The 24,641-nt window shown below is 43.9% G+C and overlaps 3 protein-coding genes and 2 non-coding genes across 5 annotated transcripts; all 5 read right to left on the bottom strand.

Annotated features, from left to right (window-relative positions):
• Positions 1 to 21: 21 nt before the first annotated feature.
• rpl23a (ribosomal protein L23a) lies at positions 22 to 2,472 on the bottom strand. The gene is made up of 5 exons (XM_061802909.1): positions 2,320 to 2,472; positions 797 to 977; positions 430 to 606; positions 279 to 348; positions 22 to 83 (listed from the first exon to the last, which is right to left on the bottom strand). The coding sequence occupies exons 1-5, from the start codon at positions 2,342 to 2,344 to the stop codon at positions 69 to 71; spliced, it is 468 nt and encodes a 155-aa protein (XP_061658893.1). The 5' UTR covers positions 2,345 to 2,472; the 3' UTR covers positions 22 to 68.
• LOC133492346 (small nucleolar RNA SNORD42) lies at positions 158 to 223 on the bottom strand. Its single transcript, XR_009792625.1, has one exon. It is a non-coding gene; the product is annotated as a small nucleolar RNA SNORD42 (small nucleolar RNA).
• On the bottom strand, positions 684 to 754 carry LOC133492347 (small nucleolar RNA Z17). Its single transcript, XR_009792626.1, has one exon. It is a non-coding gene; the product is annotated as a small nucleolar RNA Z17 (small nucleolar RNA).
• Positions 2,473 to 3,038: 566 nt separating the features above from the next.
• ddx52 (DEAD (Asp-Glu-Ala-Asp) box polypeptide 52) lies at positions 3,039 to 8,715 on the bottom strand. Its single transcript, XM_061803616.1, has 15 exons — positions 8,561 to 8,715; positions 8,123 to 8,327; positions 7,800 to 7,939; positions 7,280 to 7,465; positions 7,060 to 7,203; positions 6,848 to 6,959; positions 6,694 to 6,766; positions 5,490 to 5,693; positions 4,818 to 4,908; positions 4,595 to 4,717; positions 4,366 to 4,516; positions 3,627 to 3,702; positions 3,461 to 3,532; positions 3,215 to 3,382; positions 3,039 to 3,138 (listed from the first exon to the last, which is right to left on the bottom strand). The coding sequence occupies exons 1-15, from the start codon at positions 8,708 to 8,710 to the stop codon at positions 3,111 to 3,113; spliced, it is 1,923 nt and encodes a 640-aa protein (XP_061659600.1). The 5' UTR covers positions 8,711 to 8,715; the 3' UTR covers positions 3,039 to 3,110.
• Positions 8,716 to 8,957: 242 nt separating this feature from the next.
• Positions 8,958 to 24,337, bottom strand: heatr6 (HEAT repeat containing 6). Its single transcript, XM_061803614.1, has 19 exons — positions 23,693 to 24,337; positions 23,388 to 23,495; positions 22,995 to 23,135; positions 22,810 to 22,925; positions 21,495 to 21,609; positions 21,297 to 21,398; positions 19,503 to 19,664; positions 19,228 to 19,439; positions 17,775 to 17,955; positions 16,866 to 17,072; positions 16,569 to 16,668; positions 15,906 to 16,375; positions 14,468 to 14,554; positions 14,042 to 14,176; positions 13,633 to 13,755; positions 12,546 to 12,670; positions 12,343 to 12,439; positions 11,973 to 12,177; positions 8,958 to 9,800 (listed from the first exon to the last, which is right to left on the bottom strand). Exons 1-19 carry the CDS (start codon positions 24,119 to 24,121, stop codon positions 9,250 to 9,252), a joined length of 3,666 nt encoding a protein of 1,221 aa, XP_061659598.1. The 5' UTR covers positions 24,122 to 24,337; the 3' UTR covers positions 8,958 to 9,249.
• Positions 24,338 to 24,641: the final 304 nt, after the last annotated feature.

The raw sequence follows: 24,641 nt of genomic DNA, 5'->3' as shown, positions 1-24,641 counted from the left end.
AAACAGAAGTACATATCCAGGTTTGGTTTGTACAAATATTTATTATCCAACAAGTCTCTTGCACCACATCAGATGATTCCAATCTGTAAAAAAGATGAAAATAAAAAATTACATGGGTAAACAATAGGATTATTACAAAGTCATTACTTAAGATTCCGGGCATCAGTGGTTCCTTTGAACACATCACCAACATTCAGACGGAATATTTTGACATCACATGCCCAGAAAAGCCTCACGATTTAGCTTTTAAAAAAAATTAATTTATTTATTAGACTTGCCTTGTTTGCGACGTCCAACGCGTCATAGTCGGGCGCCAGGCGGACGTACGCCTTCTTCTCGCCGTCCGGCCTGAAATCAAAACCCCGCCCGGGATTCAAACTCCCGGCGACTCGACGTCAGCCGCCCGAGACGGCGTCGGGACGTACGCACCTGATGAGCGTGTTGACTTTGGAGACGTCGATGTCGTACAGTTTCCTGACGGCGTGTTTGATTTGGTGCTTGTTGGCTTTGACGTCCACGATGAACACCAGCGTGTTGTTGTCCTCGATCTTTTTCATGGCCGACTCGGTGGTCAGCGGGAACTTGATGATGGCGTAGTGATCCAACCTGGAGACCGATCATTTTTCATTTCAATCAAAATCCCCCCAGTTACACGCTCGGCACTACCGAGTTATTAAAATTACGGCGCATCAGTCGTATAAAAGATGGAATCACGACGGTCATACTTTGATCGCTTTAAACCATCACTTGCACCACTCCCCCCCCCCCCCCCCGCCATCATCAGGGAGGGACTTACTTGTTCCTGCGGGGGGCGCTCTTGCGGGGGTACTTGGGCTGTCGGCGCAGGCGGAGGGTCTTGGGGCGACGGAACGTGGGGGAGGTCCGGATCTTCTTCTTCCTCTGGCTGTGGACGCCCTTCAGCACGGCCTTCTTGGCCTTTAGGGCCTTGGACTTGGCCTCCGTCTTGACGGGGACGGCTGGGGGGAGAAGAGATGAAGCCACGCTAACCATCAATTGGTAAATATTAATAAAATTAACAACTCTGCTTCCAGTTATTTTATTTGAATACCTTCTAATTTGCTTCAAAAATTACAATGTCGGCATTCTGAGGGGACGGTGAAGCGCCAACATGAATAAGTTTCGTTTGTTCGTAGTTATTATTCATTTTTGCACAATTATTGTAAGATTATTTTCAGCTTAAAAAAATGCAAAATGTATAGTCACATTTTTACTAAACAAAGGTCCCACACGCTCCACCCATTGCTTGGTAAAAATGCATAATTTCTGGACCGTTATTTTCATATATCACATACTTACAGTGCCAGCGTGACCGTGCTAGAAATGACCCAGGCATTCACCAAAGATGAAAAACCAAATATTAAAAATATACAGCAAGACGTTAAGTGGAGCTTAATCGATGCTTATAAAACTGGGGGAGAAAAATGTTTCATACTGCAGGTGAAAATGCAATTTGAAAAATGTCTACATATCTAATGTGGAGCCTTTATTCCCACTAAAACTGATTGATTGGAACATTAATTTTTACTTGCCAATTATTGAACTCAATGTTAATTTATTAAATCTAATTTTTTGTAAATATTAAAATAACTTCCTATTTAAAAAAAAAAAAAGTAATTTAGACAACCTATTTCCTCGCCCAGACGCCGTGAACCCTGCATCATATTTAACTATGCGCGTAAAATATAGTTTTTTTTTTCGCGAGTGATTGTGAGTTTAAAAGTATAATAAAAAAAAACACGTCTCAAAACTTGGTCCTATGACTTGAGCAGCTATGCTACCAAGCTACCGATATGTGCTTTACTTTCACCTGATGCGTGCGCACACGCAACAACATTAAACGACATTAAGTAATTTTAGAGACCTGTTAGGAGATATTAAATAACGTTCAATGAATATCAATTATCCGAAATAAAATGACACGTAACCATTTACAGGTGCTTAGCGAATGAAATTGCTAACATGCTAAGCCTTCATGTGAAGCTAACGAGCCGGCCTGAGCACGATGCAGCGATAATGTGGCTAACAACTATGAAGAACAAAAACCAGTTGTTACAAATACTAATAATATGACATATCTGTGACAAATATCGACAAATTTGTCAAATTGCGGAGCAACACGAGCGCCATTAGCTAAGCACAAGCAGCATGTACACACGCCGACGGACTCACACGCGTCGTGGGCCCTAATTTTACGGATAACTTAAAGAAGTATACTTTCACGTTATCTTTGCTTCCTCAAGATGACAAGAAATCACAATATTTGTCAAAAGTCGGCCATTCTAAAAGTACAGTACGAACCTGCCTTCTTCACCTTCGGTGCCATGTTGGGGAAAGGAAGACCGGATGGGGTTTCCTGGGCTATAATGCAGGGGTTTTGATTTGAAGCATCGCGATACTTCACGAGCGACGCAATTTCCCTGCGCCGAAAATATTAAGCGTTCTGACGCAAAAGCAGATACAGTATGTCTATTTTCGTTGTTTCTGTAGATTCTTTGACTTACGTGAATCGTTCTTTGATTTATATGAATCAAAGAATCTACAGTAACAAAAATTGATAGATTTGCTTTTACGTCTGAACTATTCATATGAACAGGTTTCCAATGACGTCACCACCAGAGACCAATCGGATTAACGATCGAAAAGTGTTCACGTGTGTTCTCCTACCTCTATGACACACAAGATGGCGTAACTGGAAACCTGTCCAATTGTTTTTTTCTTCAGTGTACCAAATTGTTGTGCTCATTGTTGTGATCACCGGTTTTTTTTTTGTTTTTTGCAAGGAGGTGGATATATATATATATATATATATATATATATAAACACGCTACTAAATAAAGCGTAATGTGCCAGCAAGCTTCATCTTTTGGATTTCTTGTCATGGAAGGTGCTGACAACTTTGACATACGAACTTAGCGTTTCCGTTCCCAACCCAAAAGTCCTATCTAATCATGTCCATTTTTACAGTATTCCTTTTATGAACAATAATACGACCAACAGAGTCAGAAGAAATACCCACATTACAATCCAAAGTATTTCTTTATTTAGACATACAAAGTACAAATGAAACAAATGTTTCTCAAGTCCATCTTCTACTCTTTCTGCGGCTTGTTCTTTTTTCTGTACAGATGACAAATTATTTAGTGGACAAAAATAAAAGTAGTCGAGGGGGAGGAACTTCTCATATTTGTCTCACCTGACTTGTTTTTTGAGCAAACATGCCGATTTGGTCTTGTGTTTTCGGCTTGTGCTTCCTCCGCTTTGCTGCTTTTTCTGGACTTTCTTGGCCTTCATGAGGAACCGCGGTGTGGTTGAAATGGTACTCCTAGTGGGAGGTTTCTTCTCCAGCCTCCTCTTCAGTTTGCTTTAAGAAAATAAAAAATTAAGTGCCAAAAACAAAAATTAAAGAAATTTAAAAATATATAAAAAGTAGTCTTTGTACCTGTGTAACTTCTTGAAGCCAACCATGTAGTCTGGCACGGGACACCCGGCTAGCTTGATAACATTAGCGATGCTAGCGGTGAAAGATGACATTTACACGTGATAACCTGCGACATCTTTGAACATAACCATTTATTTTTTTTATCATTTTATCACTGTGGTTGTACCTTCGCAAGAGCGGTTTGTCATTCTCGGTGAAGAAAGTGACGGCTTTGCCGCGATGTCCCGCTCGGCCCGTACGACCTGAGGAGATCGGGATTGAGTCGTGACCAGTGATGCTTAAAAAGGTGGCCACAATGTCCAGAAACATTTTTCAAATGGGATTCCTTATTCTTTTCAGTATTGGAATGATTACAAAGTTGTTAATAAAGATAAATGATCACATGAGATGACCGTTTATCTTCAAATTTAGAATCTGTCATTGTTTGAAAACTAATCTTAATTGATGAGGTTAACTATATTGACATTTCCTGTATCTTCCCTTATCTTTTGTGAGAGTGGAATTGAAATATAAGCCGTGACTTTTTTCCCCACACGCTTTCAACCCTGCGGTTTATGCGGTGATGCGGCTAATTTGTGCATTTTTCCCTTAACGGCCGCAAGGGGGCACTCGAGCGGGAGTAAGAGTGAGACCGGTGGAATATGTGTGCCGAGGAAGTGACTTTTACCGGTCCTGCCCTGTTAGCGCGGCGCTAGCTTTACCATTAGCGCAGCAGTAGCATTAAACTCTGTGTACCATCTTTCTTTGTAAATATCTCGTGTTTCAATATGGATACGTGCATCTCTTACACAGTTGCGGCGTATGTATGTACCAAATGGTATTTCCTTTCCAAATGTACCGGGTGAGGCTTATAACCAGATGCGCTCTGTAGGCCGGGAATTACGGTACAAGTGAACGTTACGGACCGATTCTGTGGATGTATTCCACGGCGCTGGTGGGGAAATCGTAGTTGAGCACCAGGTTGACTCCTTTGAAGTCGATTCCTCGCGCCAGCAGCGCCGTGCAGATCAGCACCCAGATCTTGCCGCAGCGGAAACTCTCGACGACGTTGTCCCGCTACCGGGAGACAAGGACAGTTGCCGCCATTTTGTCACATAAGTGACACCCCCCCCCCCCCTTTTCATTTTAATATACTTGTTGCTGTGTGCGCTCGGCGTGGATGACGTCCACATTTATCCCCTCGTAGACAAGCTCGTGGAAAAGCTCCCGCGCTCGCTCGATGGACTGGACGAACACCAGCACGGGAGGCAGGAAGCCCTAAAAACACAACGGTCATGCTTTTACTTAGGATTTATTAATTATTATAATACATTACTTTATTGCTGATCATTTTGACAGCGGGAAGCCACGTTCAAACCTTCTTGATGATGTCACGCACGGCCACCAGCTTGCCCGTTTCCGTGCCGACGAAGAGCAACTCCTGCTCCACAGAGTCCACTGCTGTGTTCCTGAATAAAATTAAGGTCAATTCAATTTACAATAAACTGTTTTTTTTTTTTTTTTTTTTTAAATGGCAATGTTTTAAAAAAGTGCCACATTACTTACAAAATATAAATACATTAAAAAAAGTCAAATATATCAGTTACTGGCGGTGTGGAGCGTTTTCACACCCAAAATATATAAAGATTTAAAAACTGAAAAAAAAATATAAAAATACTCCGTTTTGAAAAGAGAGAAAATTTACATTGATTTAAAAAAACAAAAAAGAATGTACAGTAAATTAAAAAAAATGCAGGAAAAAGCAAAAATATTTTAAAAAGATAAAAAGACAGTAATAGACCCACACCCAAGCAAAAACATGCAAATACATAAAAAAGTGATAGTTTAAAATGGCATTAGTATAAAATAAATCTGAAAACACTTAAACACAAACATTCTAATAAATATATATATATAAAATATATAATATATATAAAATACAAAATGATAGAAAATGCAACAAAACATCCAAAAATGTACCTTATGAAGAAAAGAAAATATATGTTAAATATTGCCACTATCGACACTTTCAACGATCCTGCAGCCTTACCTTTGCCCAATGTTGACCGAGACCAGATTGTCGAGGTTGAGGCGGCACCACTGTTCCACGTCCCGCGTGCAGGTGGCGCTGAAGAACGCCCTGCGGACCTTCGGGCTGGAGCACGCCAGGAAAATGGTGGCAAGCTGGTCCCTGAAGCCGGTTTTGCCGTCCTCGAAGAGCTTGTCCGACTCATCCACCACCAGCCACTCCACGCTGACCACACGGGGGGGGGGGGGGGGGGGGGAATCCCTTTGAAAACACACTCCCATGCTCGAGCCAATAACCACCTGAACTGCATTTTAGCCAATTAAAAAGATATTTCTGAAAAATGAACAACATTGTTAGTTCGTGGAAAAGGGAATCATACATAGACTCAGTGGTTTCATATTTGAGAATTATAACTACATATACATAAAGCGTAGCATGTACATAAACTTCAATGAAAAAAATTGAAAAGTATCATTTTTCACTACTATGATTATTCTTGTTTTCCCTTTAAGGTAATTTTTTTGCTCACTTGCGGATATGAACTTGGTTGAGGATGAGCTACTAGATTAGATAATTGGAGATGAGAGAAACCCTCCTATTCTGTCATTTATAAAGGTATTATTATCCCACTGTTAATGAATGTAAATTATCCCCCCCTTTCTCCTTGTATATAAAAATGTGGGGAAAAAATAAAAAAATACAATGTTGACTTCCGTAAAAAGAGCTGACTTTAAAATGGTAAAAATACTGAACTTAAGAGAATTTTTTTTAAATAGATTTAAAAACTGAAAGCAATAGAATGAAACAAAAACAAAAATAAGTACAAGATAAATTAAAATTGAAAAACAAATGACTTAAAAAGATTTAAAATACAATATTGGTAGTCATTAAAAATTTATCTGTAATATAATGAAAATCAGAATAAAACGTGAAATAAAATATATTTTAAAAAATACGCTATACAAAATTGTTAAACACTTTAATTTAATATAAACAAGTATATGTTGAAATGGAGAGTTCAGACGCAAAAGCAGATACGTAAATCCATTTTTGTTTTCTCTGTAGATTCATCTCCAGAAACAACAAAAATGGACATATGCGCTCTTGCGTCTGATCTCTTCAAATGTTTTGAAAATTAATGAATGAAAATCAAACCTTCCATTGAGCTCACAGTAATGAATACAAAATGCAACAAAATGGCTGCCGTTATCAGGCGGCGCCTTACTTGCTGAGATCGATGGCGGGGGGGTCCTGCTTGAGCAGGAAGATCAGTCGATTGGGAGTGCTGATGAGGATATCTGCGCGGGACAGACAACAAGCGACTCAGCTAAACAACTCTTCAGGTTTCCTCGTCTCCATCATTTCAACAATTAGCTTACCAAATTTTTTGTTGGACTGAGGACCAAATTTATTGGCCGCCACAGCAGCTTTGTTCAGGATGTGGATCCGGAAGCCGGTGCCGTCGGACAGGCGCAGCATCTCCCTGTGGGTCTGACAAATGTTTTCCGGTTCATTTCGCTTGAAAAAGGTAGTTACGGAATGGAATTTGTCGCTCTTGTAGTTTTTGCTTGCTCCGATTATGCAGAGCTACCTGGCTCGCGAGCTCTCTGGTGGGCGAGATGATGACGGCCCTGAAGCCGAGCTTGGCGGGCCGCTTGAGGTGAGCGAGGAGCGGGAGGCAGAAGGCCAGCGTCTTCCCCGATCCCGTCGGAGCGCAGGCCAGGAGCTCGCGGGCCTGAAGGACACGGCCGTCCGCGATGTCACAGATGCACGTGCGTCATGTACATATGTGTGCGTGCGTCTGTACTGACCTGCATCATGAGCGGGATGGCCTGCATCTGAATGGGCGTGGGCGTGCTCAGGCCGGCGTCACGCAGGTTCTGAAAGACGCGCGGGTGGAGCCGGTGCCCGGACTCCAGCTCCTCGAAGGTGCACATGGGGTCCGGCGCGTCGCTGCCGTGCACGTGGATGCGGTGACAAGTGCGTATGCTGTTCACCTGAACCGCGACACGTCGTCACAATTTGTTAATATACAAACAAAATACTATAGTCTACAATATAATGCACAGGAATATAAAAAAATTTAAAAATAAAATTTGTGGAAATTAGATCCAAATTAAATCCAACTATAAATAGTCACAAGAATTATGCAAAAATGTCAAAATATTTGTAAATATTGAAAAAAAAAAACCAGATGTTTAAAATCAAAATTTTGACCTCCAATTCACATGAAAAACAGACTAAATAAATATCTAGCCAGCAAAAAACAATCAGTTTTTTTGAACAATTTTACTAAAATATTGCTTGATTAGTTACTAAAAAACTGCTGACCTTCTCTTGATGTAGTTGCTTCAGCCTTTTCAGTGACTTCTCTTCCTTTCCATCATCCGGAAGGCTCCGAATCTTCCCATCCAGTGAGGAGGTCCAGGTGATATTGTCCAGCTTCGACTCGTTCTGTAGGTTAACAGTACCTTGGAGGGGTGGGGGTGGGTGCTTAAGATATGAGGCGTATGGGGGCTGTAATGGACTATTGGCATTTCAATTCATCTTCATAGTAAAAAGATGAATTGAGAAATTTGATAGCCTTAAGATACGAGTGTCGTAACGGAACCACTTCACGACAGGCAGGTCTGCAAACCATTTCAAGCTATCACCTGTTAACTTTTTTGTCGCGTTCTTCTTCTTCACGCTCTTTTCATCCGGTCGTTTTCTTTTTTTGGGCCCGGTGTTACTCCGTTTATCCACCTCCTCGTCTCCATCCTCAGCTGTGATCGGCGATCCACTCGTCCGGCCTGCGCCGAAGTAATCGATCGCAGAGAGCTGGTCGGACGACGAGTCGCCAGCATGCTTCCTGAAAACCTGCAAACGCAACATTTGAAGTCGCTACACGTAAACTTCAGTGTTACAGTGAGCAATTCAAGACAATAGAACGCTCGTAACCCCCCCCCCACCCCCCACCAAAAACAAACTGCGAATGATAATCACGCCGCGCTGACACGTCTAATCAAAACGGAACGAATAGTAGCTATTTTCATTCACGAAATCACGTTTTTTCCCGTCGAACAAGTCAACAAACATACAAAAACACGTACCTTGAAGCGCGAAGCATCCTGGCCAAACCTCTTCAGGTCGAATTTAGCACCAGCTCCGAGTTTCTGAAACAACTCGTAAGCATCCATCTTGGTATGTAAGCAAAGCAGATGCGCGAACTGCGCATGCGTGGTCCAGCTGTTCGGCGACATTTATTGCGAGTCGACCAAACATCCTAATCGAGCATTACTGCCATCACCTGGACTGGCGTTGCTAGTTTCTTCCCAAATGCAGCACGTCGCTTGTCGAGAAAAAAAAAAAAAAAGGTAAATACAATTTTTAAAAAATGAATTTACATTGTTTTGACTGTATGATGTATATTTGAGGTTATATGGTTCACATTTCAAAGCCCTTATTTAACTTCCTATGGGGAGTTTTCATGTTCTCTTTGGACGCCTGTGGGATTTTTCCTCTGGGTACCACCCTATACATAAAAAAAAAACATGCATATTAGCTTCCGTGAGCTCATATTGATTAAAAGTCATGTCAACATGTCAAACCTGATTTTGGTGAAATTTTTTTAATTGAACAAAAAAGGCAAACAAAGATGGGCTAGTAAGTAACTTTTGAAATTATGCGTTAAATGAAACATCTAATTCCAAATTTAAAAAAAAAAAGGCAGGTCCTTCATAGAATACTATAAAAAGGGTCCAATAAGGCACGAGGCAATGTCTCTTTTGTTGGGAGTTTTTCAGGGTTCCTTGCAATCTTTCAGCAAATCCTCCAGGAAGCAAATCAGCGCTTCTTTCCCACTCTCCTCCTCCTCCATCGCCCGTAGTCGTTCAACGGTCTGCTGCAGACTCTGGACTCTCTGTTGTGGGTTCTTGGTGTCTCCTGCCGCCACATCCTTCTCGTCCCCCGCCGCTGCCCCCTCATCCCGCAGGTACTTTTTCAGGTGCTCCCTGACGCTGCCCGGGCCGTTCTTGCTAAGCAGCGACGCAGCAATCGTGGGCAAGTCCGCGGGCAGCCCGAGGCACAGAAGGTGGAGCAGGGCCCGCGAGAGGGTGTGACGCAAGCTGGCGCTGTAGCGGTACTCCAGGAAGTCATGGGTGTCCTCGCTGCTCCGGAGTGCCGCCGCCAGCGAGCGCCACACGCGGCCGAAGCGCTCAGTGTCACCGTAGCAACGGCGGTGGGCAGGCTCAGCGAGGGCGGCCGCCGATTTGATGCGCACCTTGAAGTTCTTGCAGGAGGCCACAACGTCGCAGAGGGCGGCGAAGGCGTCGCGGGCCCAGCAGGCGGACTCTACGGACACGGGAGGCAGCATTTAAAGCCCAAGTGACGTGCCTATAAACATTCTAAAATAGATATTGTAATACCAAAATACATAAAATTATTCACTTCTATACAAAAAAATAAATATGAGCAGAGAGCGTGTCATCCATGTGCAAAGTCTCAACATCCAAGTGAGAGCAGACGTGACACTGGGACATTCGCCGTTGAAAACCCGTAGTGGCACCTGCTATGGGAGAGGAACAACAGATTTTTGGATTCTCCGACGCTCCATCGGACACGCAAGCTCTTTTTGAAGAAGAGAAGATCGCGCAGTCGCGTGAAGTGACGGGGCAATATTACCCTATCGTTTTGAGCCATATTTAGAGATGTGCATCACTTCTAACTAACAACAGACTCTTCGACTCCCCTCGCGAGCGAGCAACTGGCCGGCCGCGAGCAAAAAAATAAAAATAAAAAAATGAGCGAGCGAGCAGCAAGCGAGCTGAAAGAAGGATTTACGTCCCCTCCTCCAACTATTATTTTTTTTATTATCTATACTCCCCAAGAGCGGTTGCATCCGGCGTAAAAACTGTGACAAACAAATATGAGCGTTCATCTGAGATGACACACTTTGGCGACCCCTAACGGGACAAGTTACACACCTACATGTCATTTGGAACCCACAAAGCTCTCGTCCTTTGCACCTGTGCAATCCATTTTTCACGACGAACCGGGTCTTTTGGAAACGTACGAAGAGTAAATCCATCCTCCCGAGTGTTCGAGCAATATCCAGCAATACAAGGAGCCGGCATTTAGGCTAACACGAAGGACCAACGAGCGAGCTTCCCACAGGTAAAACTGGTACAAACACACAAGGCCCCCTGAGTGGGCTTATGCTGATAACATCACTTTCTGCTTCTTCTCGAAAACAAATCCCTCAAGAGGATTTTCATGGCGGGAGTTACAAAAAGCCATATGCGTCAAAATCATGTTTTGTCGTGAAAAAAAAAAAAACGCATGGGTCCATTCCAACAGCCTTTTTTTTTAAAAAATTAAAAACATACTAAAAATCATGCTTATTGTGTCCGTGAACCTTTAAGCAATGTTGACATGCAGTGGTAACCTCGACTGACGAATGTCCCAACTTTACGAGCGAGCTCTTGAAGCACAGCCGCTTGAGTTGGGGGGAGCGCAACAATGGACTTTTCCGATGGCGATCTTAAGCTCCGCCCCCTGAGTCATGTCTCACAACCTTACAAAATGGCGATTGAACACAACATGTTTGAAGTCGATTTCTGTATCGCGTATTCCAGATACTAGTGGGGTATGTTTTTTGTCAAATGCGTTAGACTTGTCCAAGAGAGTTCTACAGAGGTTTCAACTATTTCACGCAAGGATATGTACACGGAATTAAGATTTTTTTTTTTTGGACGGAGCAGGACGCAATGTCAGAGTTACAGCGAAACGTCGGCGATCGATGCAAAAAAATGTTTGATGCCTCACAAACTTCATATTGAAATCTGACAGGATAAAATAGTGGAATCGTACTGCGCATGTAAAGCAGGGTGAGTACTTTTTACTTGGAAAGATCACGAGTAATATCATTGTAGTCTTTATAAGTGAGTGGGGGTATTCATTTGATTTGGCTCGTAATGGAACTCAGTCCTCTGTCTAAAACGTTTGATGTGAGACAAATAGGCAAATCGACATTTCTCTTGCATAACACTGCGCCTTTACGCATCACTAACCCCGACTCTTCGGCATAAAACATTACACACTTCATTCAGCAGGTCAGTGACATTGCACGTTCCCCAAGTGCATCTGAGGACCATTTTCTTCGTAACATTAACTTTTCCAAGCGCACCCTACTGCCAACCAGCATTGCTTGTGGACAATACGGTGAGAGGGGCGTGACAATACAGCTATCTGATTGGCTATTATTGTTCGAGTGATTGACAGGTCGGAAAGGTCCATTGCTGTGCCAACAGGAAAAACAGTCAAACACACAAATCAACATTAAAACACTCCCAAGCATGAAGACAAGATCGAGTCACTCACCTGTTCATTGTGTTTTTTTCTAGAATAAATATTTCTTTAAAGTTTAGGTTTTTTTTTTTATTAGAATTTGCTCACCTCACTTGATCACCATGTCAACCACGGGACTGACATCCGCAAAAGGCAGTTAGTCGTTTGTCCACTTACCGAGCGGTAGGTCTGGGTTCCGGAAGGCGTTGCCCAGAGCATAGCAGGCGTTCCAGCGGACCTTCATGGTGGCGACCGAGTGCACGGACTTGACCAGAGCTCTCACGGCGTCCTCCAGAGGCTGCCTGAATGCCACGCGGCTCAGCTGACCCATGCGCAGGAAGTGCAGCAGGTTTCCGAGAGCTCGCACAGCATTGCACTTCACCTGGGTGGGCCCAAAAAAAAAAGAATTTGAGAAAATAGTGTTGGGATAATGTGTGCGAGAACAGCCGAGCTTTATTTGGGGTTAAATCGGAGACACTTGAAATGGTGACGTGCGTGTGCTGAGTGGAATATGTGGCTTCAAATTGGAAATAAAAAGGGGTCATACCTTGTCTTTGTCGGCCGCCGCCCGCGTGGCCACTTGGAGCATCTTCAGCAGCAACATGTCTGACATCTCCTCTTGAAAGTCCACCTCCATGCAGTCCCTCCCGAAGATGGAGAAACAAAACTTCACTCACACACACGCTTGCTTGCTCTCTCGCTACATGGACTCACGGAAACTTTTACACCCGCCTTCTGATCAGGTCTTACATGTTGACAAGGAGCGTGTCGGTCAGGTTGCCGAGAGACCAAGCGGCCTTGGCCCGGATATTTGAAGATCGGTCGTCCAGGGCGGCAAGGATGACGTTGGCGGTGTCCGCCACAAACATCAAGTCCTCAAATCAAGATAAAACCAATGAGTCGGTTAATTGTTAAGAATTTCATCAATTCAGTGGGATTTTCTTTTTGGTCATCATTGATTAACTATAAATAGTAGTACTTGAAATTAGAAAACTTATTCCTTCATTGATTAATTTGGAAATGTTAAAATATTTTTACTTCATAAAAATGGTCCATATATATAAATATTGACACATAAAAAACTATTTTATTCATTTACTTCTATAAGAATTTAAAATGTGCACAAATATTTATTTTCATAAGGGTTTTAATGCATAAAAAAAAGTAGAGAGCCCGAGACATGATGTGGAAAAAGTTTAAGTTTGTCCGCATGACCTACTAATTTGTGTGCGCAAAAATAATTCGGATGCACAAACTTTGTGCACACCCTGTAACTATTTTGTGAGCACATAAAAAAAGGACTTCATACGTATAAAACTAGAAGTTCGTGCACGCGAAATAGTTTATTGCAGTAGTGCACACAAAGTAGTAGTTCACAAAATACTCCCACCAGTCATGTCTGGGGCCCTGTAAAAAGGTTGCATTTGCAGAGAAATAAACAAAAATAACAACCAATTACCTCTGTAGTTAAAATGTACATCAATATTTTTATGTATGAATCTATATTTTAAAAAATATTCCTAATTTGCTATGAATCTATATTTTTAAAAATATTCCTAATTTGTAAATGTATTGACTACTTTTGTCAACACATTTATTTTTGTTAGTAATATTACAGCTGAATTACTTAATAAATTCAATAATTAAATAATTTATATAGTGATCTACCATTCACTGGTGAACAGCACAGCTATGAGAAAAAAAAAAACCCATAAAAATGAGGGAGAGTACTTAGTACTTGAATCAATAGCACTGTATTTTGCCTCAAAATCAATAACACACACAACTGATTATTTATTTTGTGATCCTGTAAATTGATCGTTCCAGCCATCCCTACCTCTCTCAAGCAAGGGAAGAGCACGTACACGCCCAGAGCCCTGATGGCCGCCATCTTGACCAGGTCGCTGTCGCTGTAGGTGAGGCCCAGCAAGACGGTGATGCACATTAGCTGCGTCTTGTCCTGCGAGCAGCAGCAAATTCTTATCCGGAAAAAGTAAGAATCGTTTGCAAACTGGATGTGAAGTGGAGAACCTCTGATGTCTCAAAATTCTCCAATATAACACAAAAATAATGAGTCACATTTTTGAGCGGGACGGCAAAATTCTTTAAGCTGGAATCACCGACTGCGCATTTGTAAACTAAGCTCCTCTCTTTCCACAGTCACGTCAAACTGCGAACTCAAATTAAATCCATAAAATCCACGTATCGCGCGGGAGTAGAAAACTCAAATAAACGGTGGAACTCACGGGCAGTTGGGCGAAGGCCTGCGGCAAGATGGAGCTGAGCGTATCGCAGGCGCTGGTCTGCAGAGTGGGATGCTGCTGGTTCTGCAGCGCGCAGTTCAGCGGACCGCTCAGCACCTCCATCCAGAATTGCACCACCTTTATATGAGAGATCGTTAAATACATGTGGACGCAAATCTTTTAAGAACAAAAAAAAAAATACGAAAAGTTTGGGATATTCGGCTTTTGGGTGGCATGATAACCTTTACAATTGAACTTAACTTTGACTTTATGTTCCAAATTTTCCAATGTTTCATTCAGTACATTGTAAAACTGCGAATGGCACATCACTTTATGCAAAGTTTAGGAAATTATAGAATCATTCCGAACCGAAAGTATTTGTGAGTAGAAGTGTACAGTACATTACAGTGCCTTTAAACAGCAACGTACTTGGCTCATGGGGACCCGCGTGCCCTCGGGAACCTCGCTCTGTGCCTGGTACTGCTGAATGATTCCGGTTCCGAGCTCTTCCAGCAGCTGTGCAGAGACGACTTTTAACACACTCAATGGCAACGTCAACATATTCCGCGCCGACGGAAAAACACACGGTGGCGCACGATCACAATGCAAAGGGTCCGACGGGAAGTCAAATCTCAGATTCAGAGGATCAGTCTGCTTTATGTTCCGTGTTCAACTGCAGACATGCTGCTAATACCTTGAGCAACCCCCCCCCCCCCTAATTTTTCAGGAGCAGAACTCAAAGATCTAATACTTTTCTATTTTAATAAAAGGCCTAGTTCTCTCAAATACTGTTCACAAATTTGTCCGAACTTGGTTTAGTGAGCACTTCTCCTTTGGGGAGATAATCCACCCACCTCAGAGATATGTCATTCCGAGAACGTAATTAGACAGCATGATTATCGCATACAGATGTTTTGTTCTGGGGATGATTTGCACATTTCGGATCAAAATACGTTCATCTCTGGGACACAGAGCCCGTCTCCTTCCTGAACGATGTGCTCGCTGTACATTTCCATGCCGTTTACACTTGCATACAATTGTTTGAACATATAAACGTGGCACCTTCAAGCATCTGGAAATTGCACCCAAGGATGAGCCAGACCTGTGGAGCTCAAAGATTCCTTCTTTGATTTCCTTACTGATTTCTTTTGATTTTCCCATGATTTCAAACAAGGGAGCAGGGTGATCGAGGTATGGCCTTAAATACATCCCCAGATACGCCAATAATTAACCTATCAGGAGCTTCCAAAGCCATGACCTCATCATCTGGGCTTCCTCATGTTCTTTAAGGACATAGACCTTTGACCTCGAACAAAATATAAAATTCTCAAAGAAATTCTCATTATTGTAGAATTTAACAAAACAAAATAATTTAGGTGATCCACAATGACCTGAAACGGGAAATGTTTAGTTTGGTTTGACCTCAGACAGTGAGACAAATAATGAAATGTGTGTTTTTGCACCGTGTATGTAAACCTGTGGCTTCAACTGAAGCCACGTCTTAGGCTGCCCACAATAAAAGGGCACTCTATAATGTGTAGTATTACTGTATTGGGGTTTCAGACATGTACTGTACATAAGCTATAAAATACAGAACTCCTTCACTGTGTACATATTGAAGGTAATTCTTTTGTATGGACCAAAGTTAGCTGGGATACACTCCTGAACTTCCACGACCCTTGTGAGGAGACGCGGCTTGGAAAGTGGATGGACATTTTAATTTTTCATTGTCTATATGGCGGAACTTCTTACTAAAGAGAAACAGCATTTCGATTCTTACAGTATGTAAGACCTGGATATATACACAAGTGGCAATACAAAACCAAGAATAATTGAATGAAGTCAAAGTGTAAATGTGAAGTGGTACCTTAGCGCCGTGGAGCTGTATGGACGGGTCGCTTTCGGCCAGGCATCGTGCGCTGAGCTGCCCGATCTCACACAGGCAGGCTTGGGTCAGTGAGATATAACCTCGCACCAGGAGGGAAAGAACCTGGAGGGCCTCCAATCGCACTGGCGACGGCTCCAATGTCAAGGCTCCTCCGCCCTCGCTGTCCGACGGCTCGTCCCTGGGTTGGGTCACCAGCGCTGCGCAATGCGTGAGCAGCCAGGGCGGCCCACCCTCCGTCTCCTTGGGTGTGCGAGGAGTGCACGGCGAAGGTGTTCCGCCTCCTCGCCGCCACCTCGGGGCGCGGGAGTCCTGCGGGGTGAAGGAGCTGGAGCCGTCGCTCGCACCGCTACCCTCTGGCTGCTGGAGCAGGAGCTGCACCTCAGGAAGTGGCGCCTGGGTCGTCACCAGAGCGCCGTAAAGCGTCAGGGCCGACACGCGCACGTTCGCGTCTGAGGACGCGGAAAAGAAAATGGTTTCATGTACAAACAAATGACATGAAATGGAGCCAAAAATGACCAAAGTCTCTCTAGACAAAATCTCAAAGACAAGTTCACTTTACAAAACCCTGGTAAATCGGTTCAATGTTTGAGCCGTGGGTCCTCGAGACTTTGGTCATGTCCCAGTGCAGAGCTAAATGATTACCTCTGTGGCGCACATACGGTCGTATCTGCTTCCACAGCGAGCTGAGCAGGCCGGGCCTCAGGCGATGGTATGGGGCGTTGGACACCAGGTGAGCCAAACACTGACAGCACAGAAAGGTGTCACTATAAGTCAGTCACAGTAAAAGGTTTTCTCTTTTTTTAACTAATCAAGAGCCCAAAAAAGGGTTTAGAATTGTCCATAAATGCAAAATAATGGCGATAAATGAAGCTCCTCAGTTCCTCCCTTTAACAAAATTATTTGTCACAAAGATGGCACAAGCACTAAAAGTAAACATACCTTTATGACCTGCGTGAGGGTATGCGGAGACGTCTCCGCCATGAGAGCCAGGCTGAGGGAGCGGTGCAGCTCTCGGACGGCCGTGGCCAAAGTAAAGGAGAACGGCGTGTAGGAAGTGGGCGGCAACGCCGTGTCCTCTGCCACTGCCAGGAACTGCCGAGAGCCATCCAGCATGGCCGACAACGCCTGCAGCGCACACGCGCGGACCTAAGAAATGGAAAACAGGAGTAAAAGCAGTTTCACGTGTTTTATATGACAAGAAAGCAGCCTGGAACACTGACTCACTGAAGCTGAACGCTGCTAAAGACACTTTGTTATTTACCGTAATTTCCGGCCTATAAGCCGCGACTTTTTCCACACGCTTTCGACCCTGCAGTTTATGCGGCTAATTTGTGCATTTTTTCTAAACAGCCGTAAGGGGGCATTCGAGTGGAAAAGGTGAGAGTGAGACCGGTGGAATGTGTGCCGAGGAAGTGACTTTTACAGGTCCGGCCCTGTTAGCGCTCCGCTCGCGTGTTACTGCCGTGATTTTTACCAGTATGTTTTTTTAACAGGCCATGTTTATGCAGCGCGAGCATTAGCGTGGCGCTTCCGTTAGCAATCTTTCTTTGTAGATATCTCGTGTTTCAATGTGGGCACTTGCGGCTTTTACACAGCTCCGGATTATGTATATACCAAATGGTATTTCCTTTACAAATGTACTGGGTGAGGCTTATAGCCAGGTGCGCTGTGTAGGCCGGGAATTACGGTCGTAGTCCACAAATAAATCGGATTGTGTTTCCAAGAAGACGTTTTTTTTTTTTTTCTTTATTAAATATTTGTGATTTTTTTTTTATTTCAAGGCCATATCGACAGTCCAACACGACATCATACGACTGAGAATGAGATTGAGTGGCGGTCTTGTTCTACCTTGGGCGAGGGGTCCTTCAGTATGATGGTGAGCAGAGTGAGCGGTGGTGCTGCGCCATTTCCGACCGGAGCCTCCGGGATAAAGGAGGACCAGTAGCCGTACAGAGTCCGCTTCTCCACCCACTTGACCACAGCCAGCAGGCAGTGCAGCGCCGCTTGGCGGACGCGAGCGTGACTAAGCCTGACGGGGAAAGAAAAGTATGATCCAAGACACTTTGTTAGGTGCACTTTCCAATAAAATGGAGTACAAGAGCAGGTTGAAGTTTTGCTGTAGCTGGTGAAAAGTGGCAGTCGCCCTTCGGTTGCTTTTGTGCATTAGCACCATTTACAGGACTGGAGTGTGTAAGTATACTGTATGTAGAATCAACCTCCAGCAATGACATTCTCCTTTATTGTTTTCCCAAAAAAAAAATAAAATAAAAATCTCCGAACTATTATCTTCCAATAAATGTATACAACAAAAGTTCACACTAAAGAAAAATTGCATTTCCGTATTGTTTGGCATAGTTTCACCAACAAGTTGGAGGTGGCTTAAGATTCTTTGGTCTCTTCATTTAATTTTCATTTCCTTTTCAAACATATAAAAATAACTAGGTCCTGTGAATTAATTAACACAAGATTAAAAACACCCGAAATAAAATTGAAAAGTTATGTGCGACTCGATACACTTTGTTTGACCAACAAGGCCAAAGTGATTTTTAAATAGTTCAGCCTTGGCAATTTTATCAACTTCAAAGATCATCTGATTACATTTAGTTTGTCATTATTTTAATGATTTTCATCCATCCATTTTCTCTGCCGTTTATCCTCGCAAGGGTCGCGGGGAGTGCTGGAGCCTACCCCAGCTGTCAACGGGCAGGAGGCGGGGTACACCCTGAACTGGTTGCCAGCCAATCGCAGGGCACATCGAAACAAACAGCCGCACTCACAATTACACCTAGGGGCAATTTAGAGTGTCCAATTAATGTTGCGTGTTTTTGGGATGTGGGAGGAAACCGGAGTACCCGGAGGAAACCCACGCAGGCACGGGGAGAACACGCAAACCCCACACAGGCAGGGCCGGCCGGGATCGAATCCGGGTCCTCAGAACTGTGAGGCCAACGCTTTTACCAGCTGACCCATCGTGCCGCCATTTTAAAGATTTAATGATTTAATAAAGGAAATTATATCAAAGTTAGCGACAAATAAAATAATTAATGGACTACGATAAAATGAAAATCAGGAAATCTGGGATCCAGCACATCTATGACCCTAGTGAGGATAAGTAGTCCAGAAAATGGATGGATGGAAAATGCTAAAAAAAATTAATGATAAATAAATGTCAGAAATTGACAACTAAATTACTTGGTACTGCTACCATCTACACGGCTGGAGTGGAACAGTATTTCACGACTTGGCAGCGTGTTATCGGCATCAAATCTAATCCTAATGAAAGTCCCACGGGTCCCACTACCTCAGTTTGCTCTGCGCGCTGCCTTCAGGGTCAGAAAACTCTGAATCAGACGTACTCCGCTTCCACGAGGGGTACAGCGAAACCGCAGGTTTGGCTTCACTTCCTGTCTTGTGAGGCGCCAACGCCGCCGCCTCGCTGTCGTCCTCGTCGTCCCGCCTGCTCTCCTCGACGCTCGTCTTCTTCACCTTCCCTCTGGATCTTCTCTTCTTGTTCTACGAGAAAACAATCGTGAGTCATTGCGGCGGGAGAACCACATTTCAGATCCACCGCCTCACCACGGACGCTTTCCCGCCGCTGTCCTTTGCCGCTTCTGTTGGCTTTGTGACATCCTCGTCGGGTTTGCGCGCCGAGGGACTCTCGTAGTGCGGGAGAGGAGCCGGGTAGAGCACGGCGGGCCACTCCACGCTGATGCCCGGAGTTCCCTGAAACATGAGTCTCTGAGAGAAAATTGACTGCATTAATAGAAGACCTGGGTAACTAAAAAAATACTAAGCCTACCCAAACTATCCCTAGTGACATCACTAACCTGAATGCGCCCAAAATACACCAACAAAAATGTTCAAAAAAAAAAGAAATAATGTTTTTTACAGCAATAAAGTAGCACTCTACAGCATTATACTTCATAAAAACATACCATACCATAAATCAGGGGTGTCAAACTCATTTTTATCGCGGGCCACATTGTAGTTACGGTTTCTGTCAGAGGGTCATTATGACTGAAACCATGAAAATCTTTACTTGACATATTTTTACACATTAAATTTATCAACTAGTTTTGGCATCAGAAATCAAGGGTGATGGGTTTTTCCAACTATTGTTGATGTTTGGTAACACAAAAATGCTTGCAATATCTCAACGTCCTCATTTATGATAACACAGTTTGAAGTCTTGGTTCAAATTATAACAAACATCATGGAAGTTGATGCACATGATTTGCGTTCGTGGGCCACATCTGGCCCCCGTGCCTTGATTTTGAAACCTGTTCCATAAATAGAATGTAAAAGAACTGAAAAGTATGTCCATCATAATTTCATGCTTCAGTGCCAATTGAGGCGGCACGGTGGATCAGCTGGCCTCACAGTTCTGAGGAGCCGGGCTCGATCCTGGCCCCGCCTGTGTGGAGTTTGCATGTTCTCCCCGAACCTACGTGGTTTTTCTCCAGGAACTCCAGTTTCCTCCCAAATCCCACAAACATGCAACATTAATTGGACACTCTAAATTGCCCCAAGGTGTGATTGTGAGTGCGGCTGTTTGTCTCTATGTGCCCTACGGTTGGCTGGCAACCAGCTCAGGGTGTAGCCTGCCTCATGCCCAATGTCCAGCACTCCCCGCGACCCTCGTGAGGATAGACGGCAAAGAAAATGGATGGATGGATGCCAATTGACATTGTGGTGATGTTTGTGGTGTGCACACCAAGGACACCAAAGGGTAATATAATTACAAAATATAAAAAGCAGATAATCTCTTCTAAACTCGGTAAAATTCAGTAAGTCTTTTTTCACAGATGCTAAATAATATATGCCTGCGAGTATTGTCATATGATCCGTCCATATTTAATCCTGCAGCTTTTGTGTTTGAAAAACCATTGTTTAAAGCACAGGCGTCAAACTCAGGGCCCGGGGGCCAGATCCGGCCTGCCGCATGATTTTATGTGGCCCACGAAGGCAAAACATGCATATCAACTTCCATGATTTTTTGTGATAATCTGTAACACAATTTCAAATTGTTATATCGTAAATGATGAAAATTGAGATATTGCAGACATTTTTGTATCGTGTAAATCCATTACGCTTGATTTCTGATTAAAAAAACAGTTCATAAATTTTGTGTGTAAATACGATGAGGCAAAAGATTTTCATGGCTTCAAAGTAATGGCCCACTGAGGGAAATCGTAACTACAATGTGGCCCACGACAAAGAAATGAGTTCGACACCCCTGCCTTAAAGGGTCGAAAACTAGCAGGGCACCGATGATCGTTTCGTTAGCCCATCGACGACGTTTTGCAACGCGTGTTAGCATTAATGTAGGGAACTATTATATTCTAAGTATTATTACGTTCAATTTGTCACCTTCAGAGCAGCAAGCACAGATCCAACCACCTCGCCGCCGCCAAATTTCCACTTCCCGCCGAGGAGGCAGCAGTGGAGTCCTTTCAGCGCCGTTTGGATCACCTTGCGCATAAAACGCACACTCTCAGCTACAGGTTGAAGGTGAATCATTTGTGTGCATCGTGGGTGAGAAAAAGCCGTTACGGCAACACTTCTTACGATGCAGTAAAAGAGTTCGTCGCCGTCGTCCGGTCTGGCCGCCTGCAGCGTTTGCAGAAACACGGAGAAACACACGCTCTTGTGCCCGTCGTCCAGCGGCAGCTGACCGGAAATCCTGGAATTAAAAAAAAAAAAAAAAAAAAAAAAAAAAAAGCACAATTCTTTCAGTATAACAGCTACGCAATGCACATTCATTTTCTATTTGAGGTCTCTTACCACCAGTTCAATTTCCATTTTAAGACTTGTATTACCTACTATGAATTAAATCATAAAACACTGGTGTCAAACTCAAGGCCCGGGGGCCAGATGCCGCCTGCCACATGATTTTATGTGGCCCGAATAGGCAAATCACGTGCATCAACTTCCATGATTATTGTTGAGATCTGTACCAAAATTTCTAATTGTCATATCCTAAATCAGGAGTCACAACGTGGTGCCCGCATGCGAATGGTAGCCCGTGAGGACCATATAGGCCCCCGTGAGGTATGTTCTAAAAAATACCATAGGCTACAAATTGTTACTATTATTTCTGCTTTCAATTCTGAATCTGACTTGCTTACGTGAATTAAAATTTTTAAATACCTGTAATGTCATTTACTGCAATAAATGAAAACAAAAATATTTGATGTACGTGTAATGAACAGAGTCTGAAATTTGCTGCAAACAGGTCACGGAGCCCTTCATACGATCGGTGCTCACGAAGTAGCCCTCAGCCTCAAAAAGGTTGCCGAGCCTTCTCCTAAAAGATGACATTGAGATATTACAAGCATTTTACCAAACATCAACAATTGTTGAAAAAAACCATTTACCCTTGATTTCTGATTCCAAAACTAGTTGATAAATTTAATGTGCAAATACGACGGGTCAATTGAAGATTTTCGTGGTTTCAAGTCATGATGGCCCTCTGACAGAAACCGGAACTACAATCTGGCCTGCGATAAATATGAGTTTGACACCAGTCATAAAACATTCGTTCATGTTGATGTGGGAACTGTTTTTTTTGGGGGGGGGGGGGAAGAAATAATATGTTTCTTTCCTTCTTGCTTCCAATGGACTTTTCCAACCTGTCAATCACTCGTACAGGAATAGCCAATCAGATTTTGTTCAGTCGCCATTTTGAAAGCTTGTGGGACATAACTAAGGGGGCGGAGCTTAAGGTCACCATTGGAAAGCTCCATTGGCTTAAGTGGCCTTTGTGTGGGTGCATGCGCAAGAGTGTGAGGATGTGTATGATCACCTTTTACTTTGTCATGTAACGAACAGTTTGCAAATGTTAAGATTTTTGTACCCTACAGTTGAGGACTTAAAAGCCCACCTGACACAGATGTTGGCCATACAGTTGAGCGCCATGTGTCGTAGATCCATATCGGGCTGGGAGGGGGCGCTGTAAAGCAGCAGGATTCCGCCTTCGCCCATCAGGTTGTCTAGGTGCTAAAAAAAGGTCAGTACACGGCGGGGGTGCACAAATCGGGGTCGGGGAGCGCACGCGAAGCGGGGCACCTGGTGGCACTGCGGTCCGTTGCCGTAGACGACGGTGGCGAGCGCCTGGAGGACGCCGGGGTGCGTCCACGCGCTGCACCCCTCCAGCACGGACGTCATGTATTTCAGCATGACATCAAGCGTGTGCTCGTCCATTATTACCTTCAAGTGAAAACAAGGCCTTTAATATGTCGCGGTGCATGATTGAGACAGTGTCTAAAAGAACAGGAGGCCATTTTTTTCCCCTCTCTTTGGGTAGATGTAATAATTTCTCCAATGAGACCAATTGTCACATGTCTATTAATCCAGCAGTAGCCACCTGTTTGATGACAAGTTACCACTTACATTATTTTTCTGATGAGGAATTTATTCAGGCAGAGCCATATAATGTTTTTTTATTCGACAGTCAGTTACCTTGAGCTGGTTGAGGAGGTGATGTACGAGCTTGCAGAGCTTGACCACCAAGTGTTCTTGACTCATCGGCACCAGACAGCTGGCGTTCACGAGTAAGTTGCACACATCCTGAAATTAAAAGTGATGTTAAAACCACATTATTATTATTATGACAACACGTACGTGCCCTCGCCATTCAATCGCGGCCCAAGAAAGGGGCGCCCCACGCCGTTTGAGAAGCGTCCAGAAGCGGACTGTTCAGGGGTAAAGCCAGCGGGGGAGGCTCGGTTCCTCTCCAGGGTCTGCTCGGACTGACTCTGCCTTACCTCCGGCCGAATGTTTATGTTGGGCTCCAAGGTGCGGTTGAAGTTCTCGGAGATGAGCTGGTCGAAGAGGAGGTTGAGGTCCTCCCGCAGCTGGCCCGAGTCCGCCCGCAGTCCTCGGAGCTTGGCGGCGCAGCGGCAAAACAGCCGCTCGGCGTCGGTCTGCTGCCGGGCGCCGCGCTGCCACGCGTCCGCCCCTTGAGGCGTGAACGGAGCGGCGTCGGCGGACAGAGGCACCGCGGGGAAAACGGGCACATCGCGGCACATGACGGCGGCGGGTGACGCCGGGAACCCTCTCGGCGCCGCCATATTGCTTTGGCTTCCGGAACCTCTTCTTCGTTGCTTATAAAATATTTTGCGGTGGCGGACAATAATTATAACACCGCCGTATGATGGTTTGGAGAGGAAATGCAGAAATGAGACAATATACATATTTAAAAAATGGGTTAATTAGTTAAAAAATCCATCCATTCACTTCTGAGCCGCTTATTCTCACAAGGGTCAATCCCAGCTGTCAACAGGAAGGAGGCAGGCTACACCATAAATTGGTTGCCAGCCAATGGCAGGGCACGTGGAGACAAGACAACAATCACACCTATGGGCAATTTAGACTCACCAATTAACATGTTTGTGGTATGTGGGAGGAAACTGCAGTGCCAGGAGAAAACCCAAGCAGGCACGGAGAGAACATGCAAACTCCACATAGGCGGGTCCGGTATTGAACCCTGGTCCTCAGAACTGTGAGGCCAATGCTCAACAGCTGCTCCAACATGCCACCTAATTAAAAAAAAAAAAAAAATATATATATATATATATATATATACAATGAAAAATATTTTGTGATTTCTAAAATTGTTTCAGATTGATTTGAAATATTTTTGTGAGGTAAAAAATAAGCACAAAGGTGGAAAAAATGCTTTACGCACAAAGTGTATCAATAATTTTAATCAAC

Source organism: Syngnathoides biaculeatus, chromosome 18, assembly GCF_019802595.1.
Source record: "Syngnathoides biaculeatus isolate LvHL_M chromosome 18, ASM1980259v1, whole genome shotgun sequence".
Classification (NCBI taxonomy): Eukaryota; Metazoa; Chordata; class Actinopteri; order Syngnathiformes; family Syngnathidae; genus Syngnathoides; species Syngnathoides biaculeatus.
The sequence above is the reverse complement of the archived record's forward strand: the minus strand, read 5'-3'. Positions and strand labels throughout refer to the sequence as shown.